At 30.8% G+C, this 12,458-nt stretch overlaps 1 protein-coding gene across 1 annotated transcript; it reads left to right on the forward strand.

Moving 5' to 3' along the window:
• The first annotated feature begins 4,427 nt into the window (after positions 1–4,427).
• On the forward strand, positions 4,428–9,502 carry LOC142617274 (G-type lectin S-receptor-like serine/threonine-protein kinase CES101). Its single transcript, XM_075790056.1, has 7 exons — positions 4,428–5,698; positions 7,685–7,795; positions 7,895–8,097; positions 8,188–8,398; positions 8,527–8,764; positions 8,914–9,064; positions 9,153–9,502. Exons 1-7 carry the CDS (start codon positions 4,513–4,515, stop codon positions 9,459–9,461), a joined length of 2,409 nt encoding a protein of 802 aa, XP_075646171.1. The 5' UTR covers positions 4,428–4,512; the 3' UTR covers positions 9,462–9,502.
• The last annotated feature ends 2,956 nt before the right edge of the window (positions 9,503–12,458 follow it).

The following is a 12,458-nucleotide window of genomic DNA, read 5'->3' on the forward strand; positions in this document are numbered from 1 at the left end:
CACATCGAGATTGATTGTCATTGTATCCATTATTATCTTGTCCATGGTGCTCTCAAACTGTTCTCAATCTCCTCTCAAGATCAACTTGCATATATCTTCACCAACTCACATCCTAAAGGAAGCCTCCGTGCTTTGGTTGATAACCTCAAGTAGGTTTCACAGCCACCTTGAGTTTGAGGGGGCTTGTTAACATGTAATAGACTATGGGTTTTTGGCCCACTTTATTTATTTTGCATAGTTCACTTACTTGTACTGCAAACTCTGCCTCCTATATAAAGGCACTCATGTATATTTTATTACTTGGAAAATAAGATACTATTGATTCAGTATTTCTAACAAAATTAAAGGTTTTGCTTCCTTCCAACTAATCTTTTTCCTAGTAGTTTATTTGTACAGCATATTTTTCTTTTAAGTTCTAAATTTAATCTATTGTGTAAAATTTATAATGGGTAAGATTTCCTTTTGTTATCTTGTATGAACATTGGGTGTTATGTCAAGAGTTTTATAGTTCAACTAATTGACATTTCCTAATATTTCTAGGACATCTATGGTTCAATTTCTTCCTACCGGTTATAATTATCGAATTAAAAACAAAAACAAAAAAAATGGTGGTCTGATCAAGACATAATAAGTCTAGGGGTTCTTAATATTGAAAATTCTCTTAAATTTACTTTTAGATATTGGTAGTAATCCCGAAATTTATGCCGCACCGACAAGAATTGAAAATGTACCCATCAATCATGCTAGAAAAAGCTAGTATACTTATAAAAGCAAGCATAAATTTACACGAAGGAGTTCACCTTATGTTATCTTGGTCATAATTCCACGCAAAAAAAAAAAAAAAAAAAAAGACAAAGAATTGACTCTGTCTTTGGGTTGAATCACAAAATTGTCTTCCAAATCCAAATAGATGGACTCGTTAAAAACAATTAAGAGGGTGAAAATTTTCCACAAAAAATCATATTTTTATGTTATCCTGATGCGGCCTTCTCAAAGCCAGACTAATGCCCACCTTAATTGTGGGCTCAAAATATTTTGTGCAATCTTCATATGAAGAATTTTCCCTTCCCTTTGACTTCTCAGCATATATATCTTTTCAATCCTAGAGGAAACGTGTAAAGATAAGAGTATAATGCATTCCTTGGATAACCTTTATATTTCTTTTTTTATTTTTATTTTTTGATGACTGAAACAATATAAATATATTAAAGAAAAGAAAGACAGATCATCACCTGGAGGTCTACGGAATTTGGATAACCCTTGTAAATTTGGATAACCCGATATATATATATATATATATATATATATATATATATATATATATATATGTGTGTGTGTGTGTGTGTGTGTGTGTGTGTGTGTGTGTGTGTGTGTGTGTGTGTGTGTGTGTGTGTGTGTGCGCTATTTACTATGGGGATAAATGGCTCAGATAAGAGTATTAGGTCGTGGGCTGCACCCGAGGACGCCAAATAACCCGATGACAAACAAGTATTAGTAAAGGCAAGTAGGTTATCGGGCAGAGAACAAGAGTTGGTCACGACAAGCTGGCGATGTTGTCCGAGGGGACAAACCTCCTCCGGAAATAGAGTAGAAGCCTGAAGTCCGACTACCCAATAAGTATTAGGAAGCGGACAACAATGCTTGGAAGGAAGATAAGCTTTGGAGAGAGGAGAGTCAGCAGAGAATTGAGAAATATCTAGGAAAAAAGTTATTACTACCTCATTGAATACTTTGCACCTAACCAACTGGCCGCATTAATGTAGAAATGATGCCTGAACAGTGACCTCTAGCCTTACAGCTGCTCACCAAAATTTCAAGAAAGTTCTGATTGGACAACTATCAAGAAAATGAGTTATTTGATCAACAAGTGAAGGGCTAAGATGAGAGAAGGTGAAGGATTATAAAAGGGAAAGGATTCCATTAGGAGGGCCTCAGACTTGATCGAGGAGGGTTTTTCTTTTCAACTTGTTATTCTTATTCATTCCAACACTAAACTAACCCGTAGTGATTCTTACTTGACTCGTTAAACATTCAATATTAAACTCACTCTCTAACAAATTTATTGTTGTGGGCTTGTTGGGCCATTGTCCAAATCTATTGGGCCGTGAACCAATTTACGTCCTTACATTTACCATATGATCTATAAATTCATCTTTTATGTATTTTTTCAAATTAAAATACTTGGAACTTAAACAATTGATTAATGACAATACTATTTATCTTTGATTGCCTTGAAATTTTGCAGGTGTGGTAAATATACGAAATTATTGTAATCCAGCGGTGTATTTGTCAAAATTTACACCACTTTGAAATCCATTGTTGAATTATATTATCTTCGTATGTCCTCCCTACTTGCGAAATTTCAAGGTGGTCAAAGATTAATAGCCTTATCATCAATAAATTTCTTAGCTTTAAGTTTTTGTACTTTTAAATGATGCATAAAAGATGAATTTATGGATTGAATGATATATAACATTCGATTGGCATGAAAATTGAATCCAACTCTCAAGGTGTGTGTGTGTGTGTGTATTTATATATATGTGTGATTCTAGGGTTTATGACAAAATTAACTGAGTTTTTGAGAAAAGTAAAATGAGGTTTAATTAGGCATGACATATTTAGGACCATGCCCTATATCATAGGTTTTTCCAAAACTATTCTATGTGATAAATTATGATTAGTTATTTGTCACTTTTACTTAAACCCATTACCTTTTCTCTACCACTCACACTAAGCCACATAAGATAGTTGGGGGAAATGGTGTAATAAAAGCTGTTGTCCATTATTTATTGATCAAACATAAACATAAACATGGGAGATGGGTAATCAGTTTTCACCTTAAGGTATGACTAAGCACTAGCGCGAAACTTTGGTCTCTTAAATTTGGGTAAACCACCGCACACTCTTGGTCCGATGTACACTCCACAAGTATAAATGCTTGTGAGGTGTGAGGAGCAAAGAGCGGGGTTTAAGTTTCCAAGAATGAATTTTTCACACATATACAGTTAGATTAGGCTAGAATAGAATCTCTATCTTGTATTAAAAAAAATAATAATAATAAAAAATAAAAAAGGTAAGTTCTTGAATATGGTGAAATGATTTTCAAATGTTTGTGTGGAAATAGATTCAGTTAATTTTGCTAAAAGGCTTATAGCAAGTAGTTTATGCTCTTATCGCCTGTCATTTATGCTCTTGCTTATTATTGTACATATAAATTATTTTTCAGCTTGTTGAGAACTAATTGTTTCAGAAAGCTATAGATTGAAAATTAAAAAAAATAAAAATTGGGTAGTGATTGTACTTATAAATGTGATTGAAAAATCTAATGTTCCGTTTAAATTGAGGGGAGTAAAGTAGAGTAAAGTAGAATTGGCCTAAAATTAGTTTATTTTTAGTCAATTCTATTTTACTCTTTCTCTCTTCTCTCTCAATCCAAACAAGCCCAAAAGACAAAAACTGTACTTGGAATAAATGTAGTTTCAAAAAGGGATACCAAATGAAAAAATTTAAGACCACACTATTTTGTGCTATAACTTTGCTACAATTTTATTGTGGTAAGTTATGAGTAATTAAAAAAAATGATGAATATATATATATATATATATATATATATATATATATATATATATATATGAAAGTGACATATAACTAATCACTAACGGAAACCATTTTTAACGCAGCCGGTATTGTAAAACCATGCTTAATTAAGCATTTCCGTGAGCTAGTCTTTCGACCAATGGGGAGTTAGTCAAGCAAAAGCGGCAGGATACATATAGGAACTTCTGCTCAACTGTTTAAACGAAGACATGTCAAAAATTCGATCCTACTTTGCAAGTTTCATGTTTATATATATTTTGTACCGTTCATGTTAGAGTATACATATAACAAAAAATTTGTCCCTTTCAAGGAAACATAAAGAAAGAAGACAAAAGAATAAAAAAACAAAACCAAAAAAAAAAAAAAACCACGCTGCTCATGCATATCCTCTGATCTCATCATTCCCTAAAAGAGCTTTTCCATTTCAATGAAAATAGATAATTGCACAGTTAAAAGAAAGGAAAAAAAAATCATATTTTCTCTCATAAAACCAAGTTATGATAGTTATATTGTGTATATACACAATTAAAAAAAAAAAACACGATTTCATAATTTCATATTTCATAATTTGTGTGTGTACGACAGTGCTTAATTCAATTTGTAGAGCGTAAAACAATCGATACTTACCAAGTTCACAATAACTTCATCAGCTATCAGCCACATAACAATAATAATAATAATAATAACAATAACAATAAATTACAAACATAAGATTCGTTTCCAACATAGTTTTTGTTCCCACTAGAACCATTCTTTTCAAATGGTTATTTAAACCGTTATACTTTTACCCCACCTTCAACAAATAAACCTAACAAAAAGCCTAATCCGAACTCACAGTCAACCTGTCCTACAGTCACCTTTCTATATGAAAATAGAAGTACTTTTCTATTTGCCTTTCCATTTCAGTGGACAATCATGTCTACCGACGTACACCTTAAATTTCTGTTCTTGCTCTTCTTCTCATCCTCCTCGTGGGATTCACATGCTCAACATGTACCTGGTGTTGCAGCTCGTAATAGTCTCAAAACTGGCGATACGCTCAATTCCTCAAGTTCACTAAATTCTCCAAATGGGTGGTTCATGTTGCAGTTCTACCCGTGGCCTGCTGCATTTGGTACTACTAACTACACATACTTAGCGATTTTCAGAACTTTTGATTCGCGTTTAGTATGGTATACAAGTCAAGGTATTCCAATAACCAATGACTTTGACCAACTCACCCTGGAGAACAATGCAGGATCATTGGAAATCAGGCGCCATGGTGGCAATCCTATAGAGCTATCCTCTTCTCCTCAACCTACCAATAACACTGTGGCTTCTTTATTGGATTCTGGCGATTTTGTCTTCAATGAAGTGTACTCCAATGGATCTAAGAAGCGGGTGTTATGGAAAAGTTTTGATTATCCAGGGAAAGTGTTGTTGCCTGGTATGAAATTAGGGGTAAACTACAGAACTGGTCAAAATTGGTCAATGACAGCATGGTTAACTGACGACTACCCAGTTTCAGGGGCTTTCACTCTTGAATATTCGGGACACCAACTGATCATTCGGCGACGCGGCGTGGTTTATTGGAAGAGTGGGAAAATGAGAGACAACGAATTTGAGAATATTTCACCAAAAGTAACATCCATGTATCATTTCATCGTTGTATCAAATGGAAATGAAGAATCATTCTCTTTCATGTCCAAAAATGGAAGCCAGGAATCGCGGTGGTTATTTTCTTCAACAGGGCAATTACTTGGTGATGACCCGCAACCCATAGCCCAAGCAGATAAATGTGATGGCTACAACATTGATGGAGGCTGTCAAAGGTGGAACCAGCCACTGTGTAGGCACCACCATAAATATGGCTACACAGTTGAACTTAATCGTGGTTTTTTTGTGTCTGAAGATGATTCAAGCTACAATATCTCAGATACAAATCTTGGCATCAGTGATTGTAAAGTTAGCTGCTGGGGCAACTGTAACTGTGTGGCTTATACTTCTCTATTTGCAAATAGAACTGGATGCAAATTTTGGACAAATATGTCCAACTTCGTTCCAAGCGACTTGACATATTTAGATGTTGTCTATATTCTATCTCCAAAGCTTTCTCACAGCGGTAAGTTTCCTCGTTCTGTTTCTATGAACAATAGACAAGATTCCAATTTCAACAACATATCTTGGGCCGTGTCATGAGATGCATTTCTACGTGCACGGAGCAAACCCAAAGCCTTAAGATGATTTAGGGCAACAATTATTTCGAAGACCAAACCTTTAGGACAAAATAATTAAAGGTAATTCATAATTTAGTGCAGGTCTTAATTTTTGTGACCTTAGTTTTTTTGGAAAATGTTGAGAGTCCATTTAACTGTTACGATTTTGTTTTCTAAATCTAGTTGTGCACTACCATGTTATTTAAATTTTTAAATAGCATGATATAAGATACATATTTAGATTTATAACATGAGTAATGTTTAGGAAAGCTTTGAGGGTATCTGTTACTTTTCTATTATAATATTTATCTAAATCATGAAATATTTTCACAATCATTCTCCCATAATTCTCTAATAAGAGTAGGGTTATAAATGAACCGAACTATTTAATATCAGCTTCAACTCAATTTGAAAGAAATTATAAGTTAGTTTAAGTTCATTTATTTAACAAATAAATTAAGTTTAAGCTCAAATATGAATAAGTTGATCTCAAACATAATAATGCGCTCTTGAACAAGATTAGCGAGTATGAGATTTGATTAATTTATAGGTAATATTATATGTTTATATGTATAAATTTTTAAAACATATTTATACAGACATAAGATTAGAATCTGTACAGATGTAAATAAGTCTATAAGCTGTCAAATTAGTAGATTCTTAAATATATATATATATATATATATATATATATATATATATATCAAATTTATTAATTGTATATATGGTCAAATTTTGTAGTAAAATTATATACAATCTTAACTATATAAGATTGATGAATCTAAATATTTAATATCATCTTCAACTCAGTTTGAAAGAAATTATAAGTTAGTTTAAGTTCATTTATTTAATAAATAAATTAAGTTTAAGCTTGAATATTAATAAATTGATCTCAAACAAAATAATGTGCTCTTGAGCAAGATTAGTGAGTATGAGATTTGATTTGATTTATTTATATGTGTATAAATTTTTAAAACATATTTATACGGACATGAGATTAGAATATGTACGGTTGTAAATAAGTTCAAAAGATATCAAATAAGTAGATTCTAAAAAAAACAACAAAAAATATCAAATTTATTAGTTATATAGATGGTCAAATTTTGTAGTAAAATTATATACAATTTTAACTATATAAGGTTGATGAATCTAATTTTTGAAAGTTTATAATAAAAATCATTATATTTAATTAATTAAAATAATATAATTTGAATTATAATTTATTTATTTATTATTAGCATAAATTTGTGAAGTGACAATTTTTTTTTAATTGTAGTGCTTACTATATATGAAAAAAAATAAGTTAATCAAAAGACTCAGCAATCTATTAGGTCAAGTTATATGGTCTGTAAAGCTGCTTTTGTTCCAAGGGTCATTTTAAGTTCAGTGTATAGGTTAGCTGTCCTAGCAATCAAAACCCCCGGCCACCACAGCTGGGTTCACCCAGCTCTTTTGTAATCAGTCTCTGACTTTTATCTATTGGTATAAAAAAAAAAAAAAAGTTATATGGTGTGTATTTTAGTTGGAATCTCAACCTATTGGCTCAAGTTTATCGAACGCAAATTAATGATAGAGAACCATAAATTGAATATTGAATTAATGACATAAAATAAAATTTTCAAATATTAAATGAATTATGACAGCCTGGCTTTTGTATGTTAACTTCTTCAACTCTGCGTGTGACGCCGACGTAGATCCATTAAGCTAATTACGCAACCTCAAGTTGAATAAATAAGTTATTTCTTGCTGAAAAAAAAAAAAAAAAAAGAAAAGTTACAATTTCACAAATGTAACATGAAAATATCAAATTTTCCTACGTGTACAATGTCGATATGCAATAATATATAATTTTCAAATGATTACTAACTTCCTCCATTTATGACTAAATGTAGGAAAAAATAAGTGGGTATGGATTAGCATTGCCATTAGTGCCTCTGCTCTACTTGTGACTTTTTTCTGTATGTTGTGTTATCGACGAAGAAGGAGAACAGTCGAACTCCAAGGTACGTAGGTCGTTAAAAGATAGATTGAACTGGTTAGATAATTCCTTGATTATATACTATCATCAAATGAAAATTATGATTTTACGTAAATTTATTCAGGGGTCGATAATGAAATACAGGATGAAGATCGATTGCTTAGTTTAGTGATTTCAGAGAGATCTATTAATGCGAATGAGATTCCAAATGATAGAAAGAAGGTGCCTGATATAAATGTATATAGCTATGAATGTATTTCAACTGCCACAAACAACTTCTCATTAGAAAGCAAGCTTGGAGAAGGGGGCTTTGGACCAGTTTACATGGTAATAAGCTCTAAATGTTTTTCAAAAGAGAGATAATTAAATTAACTTGTGTATAACACTGGCTAAAACCTTTTTTGATTATCACAATAGGGAAAATTGCCAACAAATCAAAAAATAGCGGTGAAAAGACTGTCAAGAAATTCGGGACAAGGAATAATTGAGTTCAAGAACGAGTTGATACTCATATCTAGACTCCAACATATCAATCTTGTTAAGCTTTTGGGTTGTTGCATTTTTGGAGAGGAAAGGATGTTAATCTATGAATACATGCCCAACAAAAGTTTGGACTACTTTTTATTTGGTACAAGAAGCATTCAATTTTTTTCTTTAGACTTCATATGTTTTCTTCAACAAATTTATTTATTTATCTATGTTACCTTATATATATAATAAAGTTTATTGATCATATATATTTTTTATATTGGCTAGATTCAAATAGAAGCAAGCTACTAGATTGGAAGAAGCGTTTCAATATAATTGAAGGAATTGCTCAAGGATTGATCTATCTACATAAATATTCAAGGTTGAGAGTAATTCATAGAGATTTAAAAGCTAGCAACATACTTCTCGATGAAAATATGAATCCGAAGATTTCTGATTTCGGCATGGCAAGAATTTTCAAACTAAATGAACTCGAGGCAAATACTAATAGAATTGTTGGGACGTAGTAAGTTAATTAAACATCATTCATCTAGAAAAAGTCAGCACATCCATATACTTGAGTTTATTTCATTGCTAAATTAATACTACTATTCTTGTAATCTTATCAATTCATCATTTATAAATTTGAAATATTTGCTTTGTGTTTTGGTGTAGTGGTTACATGTCTCCTGAGTATGCTATGGAGGGTGTGTTCTCTACAAAATCTGATGTTTATAGCTTTGGTATTTTAATGCTTGAAATCGTGAGCGGGAGAAGAAGCAACAGCTTCTATCATTCCAATGACGCGCTCAATCTTGTTGGATATGTATGTGATATAAATATAAAATATCAATCATCTGTATTTTCATAGTTGTGTGCTTGCAACATTTTAAAGAACCTTTACCTTTTTTCAGGTGTGGGGTTTATGGCAAGCAGATAAAGGACTAGACCTAGTTGATCCCACAATAAGTGATTCATGTGTTAAATATCAAGTATTGAGATGCATTCAAGTCAGTCTCTTATGCGTGGAAGATGGTGCAATTGATCGCCCTACTATGTCAGATATGCTATCGATGTTAACAAATGAAAGTACAAAATTGCCTTTACCTAAAAAACCAGCATTTTCTATTGCAAGGAAACAAATTGAGGCAAATATTCCTAACAAGGAATCGAATATTTATACAACGAATGGGTTGTCCATTTCTGATATGGACGCCCGATAGTGGGGGTGATTTTCTTTTGTTTTCTTTTATATATATATCAAATGGGAATAAATTTATTAAATGTTCAGTTTCCTTCATTGAATTTCCTTCAATAATCGTAAGGTAGCTGATATAATGGCATCAAGTGAAGAATATCACTTTAGTTTAGCTAATTAATTAGTTCAAATTTCTTCTAGTACCTTAAGTTTAGACTTTAGGGCAACTATAAAATTTTCTCATTTTATTTTTTTGTTTCTATTTTTAAAAACCTTTCTTATATTAGAATAGGGTCAGTTACACGTTAACCACCTATGATGAGGCTCTTTACTTCTCCGAGACTTTGTCCAATGCCTTAAATGTGACTTTGAGATCTTTAATTCCATTGTGATTCTTATACCTTTCTTATAGTAAATCTTTCTTTTATAAAAATGCTAAAACAGCACAGTTAATTCCAATATGGGCCTTTAAGATTTTTAATTCAAGGCCACTTCAAACTCAAACAAACTAATAGCCCTTTGAATGTGGTTATTTTATCACAGAAAAAGGTATTTGGGACCTTAATATATTATTTTTAGATTTACCTTTGTTGGGTTATAAATTGACCCTAGTTAAATTAACTAATTACTCAAGTTGATTAATTAATCTAATTACACGCAAAATTCAATTAACACACAACCACATCAACAGTCTAGAATTTAATGCAGCAGAAAAGAAATTTGACACAAGTGATATGGTCATGATAGGCAAAATCTTTGTAGGAAAAACTTCAACCGGTGATTATTAAGGTCACGATTCTTGAAGAATCCACTACAAAAGGTTGAGATTACAAATATAAGGAATCTTCCCCTATCTTGAACAACTTGCCTACTGTAGAATCTATTGATCTATCAAACTCAACTCCAACCCAATTGGACTACTCCTTTAAGCAGATTTCTTCAGTGCATGAATCTCCAATTTATGACCAAGTCCCTATAGCAATTCTTGATTGTTACAGTTGAATTTTGCAATAGTTTCACGTATAACCCCAATAAAATCTTCAGAAACTTTGCTTTGTACTGCACCCAAAGGCACACAAAAGTTGTAGCAATATCACCTTCTTCTCTTTTTTTGAACTCAAAGATTTAATAGCTAGAGGCTAGGGATTTTCACAGAGAAACCCTTCCGTTTTTTTACTGTACCAACTTCTTTGAAGTGGGGTTTGATAGGCCTTTAAATAGACTATCAAACTAGGTTATAAAAACCCATAATTTCAGCAACTTAAAATAAAACATTTCTGGATAATTCAAAATCTGCAAATCCGTACCAGTCAGCTTGTGTAATGATTCAAAAAAGCTCAATCAGTTGACCTGCAGTCGAGCTTGGAATCTAGGAACCATATTCCGCAGTTCTTGAGTAGTTTTGTTGTGTTTTCATTTGATACCACTTGAATACTTCAAATACATCATATCATATATTATACTATATAATTAAAGTTGGGATTAGAGATTATGGTTGTGCCAAGTAGCTTCACTAAATTGCAGAAACTTTTTTAGATTTTAAAAAAATAGATACAAATTTTTTTGTTCCTTATCTTCTTCTCCTATAATTTTTAAGTTGATAAAAATCTTAATTTAATTACAATCCAAATTCTTCATCTGGTACTTTATAAAAAAATATCTTAATTAAAGAAAATAGCAATGGCAGTAACTTTTTTTTTTTTTTTTTTGGTGAAAACCACTCAAGTTTCGGTGTCTCCTCCCATGCTTTTAAGGAAATAAATTAAATTTTAATGTAAGTCTCTCTACTTCAAATTTTTAAATGTTTAGTAATTTAGACTGTTCTTAATTATTAAATTGAGATTTCTACTTAACTATGCTTTCAATAATTTTTTAAGTCGATAAAAATCTTAATTTGATTACAATTCAAATTCTTCATCTAATCACTTATCTTCTTCTCCTATAATTTTTAAGTTGATAAAAATCATAATTTAATTACAATCCAAATTCTTCTTCTAATACTTTATAAAAAAAATCTTAATTATAAAAAAAGCAACGTAGTATAATCTTGCAGTAACTTCTTTTTTTTTTTTTTTAGTTGGATGAAAATCACTCAAGTTTCAGTGTTTTCTCCCACGCTTTTAAGGACAAAAATTAAATTTTCATGTAAGTTTCTCTACTTCAGCTTTTTAAATGTTTAGTAATTTAGATCATTCTTAATTATTGAATTGAGGTTTTCACTTGAATATGCTTTCAATCATTTTTTAATTTGATAAAAATCTTAATTTAATTACAATCCAAATTCTTCATATAATCACTTATCTTCTTCTCCTATAATTTTTAAGTTGATAAAAATCTTAATTTAATTATAATCCAAATTCTTCATCTAATGCTTTATAAAAAAAATAAATTAAAAATACTGCAGTGTAGTATAATCTTGCAGTAAACTCTTTTTTTTCTTTGGTTGGGTGAAAATCACTTAAGTTTCGGTGTCTTTTTCCATGCTTTCAAGGAAATAAAAAATAAAATTTTCATGTAACTCTCTACTTCATATTTTTAAATGTCTAGTAATTTAGATTGTTTTTAATTATTGAATTGAGTTTTCCACTTAAATATGCTTTCAATCATTTTTTTAATAGATTCAAATTATTAAATTCAAGGTTTTTCCATTTAAATATTACTTGAACCTTAAATCTCAATATACTATGCAAAATCCTTTTATAATTTTTTTAGGTATCTCCTTTTATATTAGTTATATAGTTATCTATCATCTTCCTTTCAATTATTTTATACATATATATGCCTTTTATTTTTTTTAGTAAACATATATATGCCTTTTATAGCACATTAGATTCTCACAACATGTATTCATTATATAACTTAAAAGTAAAATATTCATTTATTTTTATTTTTAATTAAATTAATAAAAAAATATAAATATAAATTTTGATTAAGTCGAGCATCGTACACGCATAATACTAGGGTGAGCTCGGATCATTGTTCCCTCCTCCTGAGATTATTTGAGAATTGTGAAAGGAGGTTG

The sequence above is a fragment of the Castanea sativa genome, chromosome 11 (assembly GCF_040712315.1).
Source record: "Castanea sativa cultivar Marrone di Chiusa Pesio chromosome 11, ASM4071231v1".
NCBI lineage: Eukaryota > Viridiplantae > Streptophyta > Magnoliopsida > Fagales > Fagaceae > Castanea > Castanea sativa.

Bases quoted from the DNA above. Each gene is read 5' to 3' on its own strand.
- LOC142617274 (XM_075790056.1), top strand. From the start codon at position 4,513: ATGTCTACCGACGTACACCTTAAATTTCTGTTCTTGCTCTTCTTCTCA. The intron at 8,399-8,526 runs GTACAAGAAGCA...TATATTGGCTAG, and splicing joins TTTGGACTACTTTTTATTTG to ATTCAAATAGAAGCAAGCTA. The intron at 9,065-9,152 runs GTATGTGATATA...ACCTTTTTTCAG, and splicing joins CGCTCAATCTTGTTGGATAT to GTGTGGGGTTTATGGCAAGC.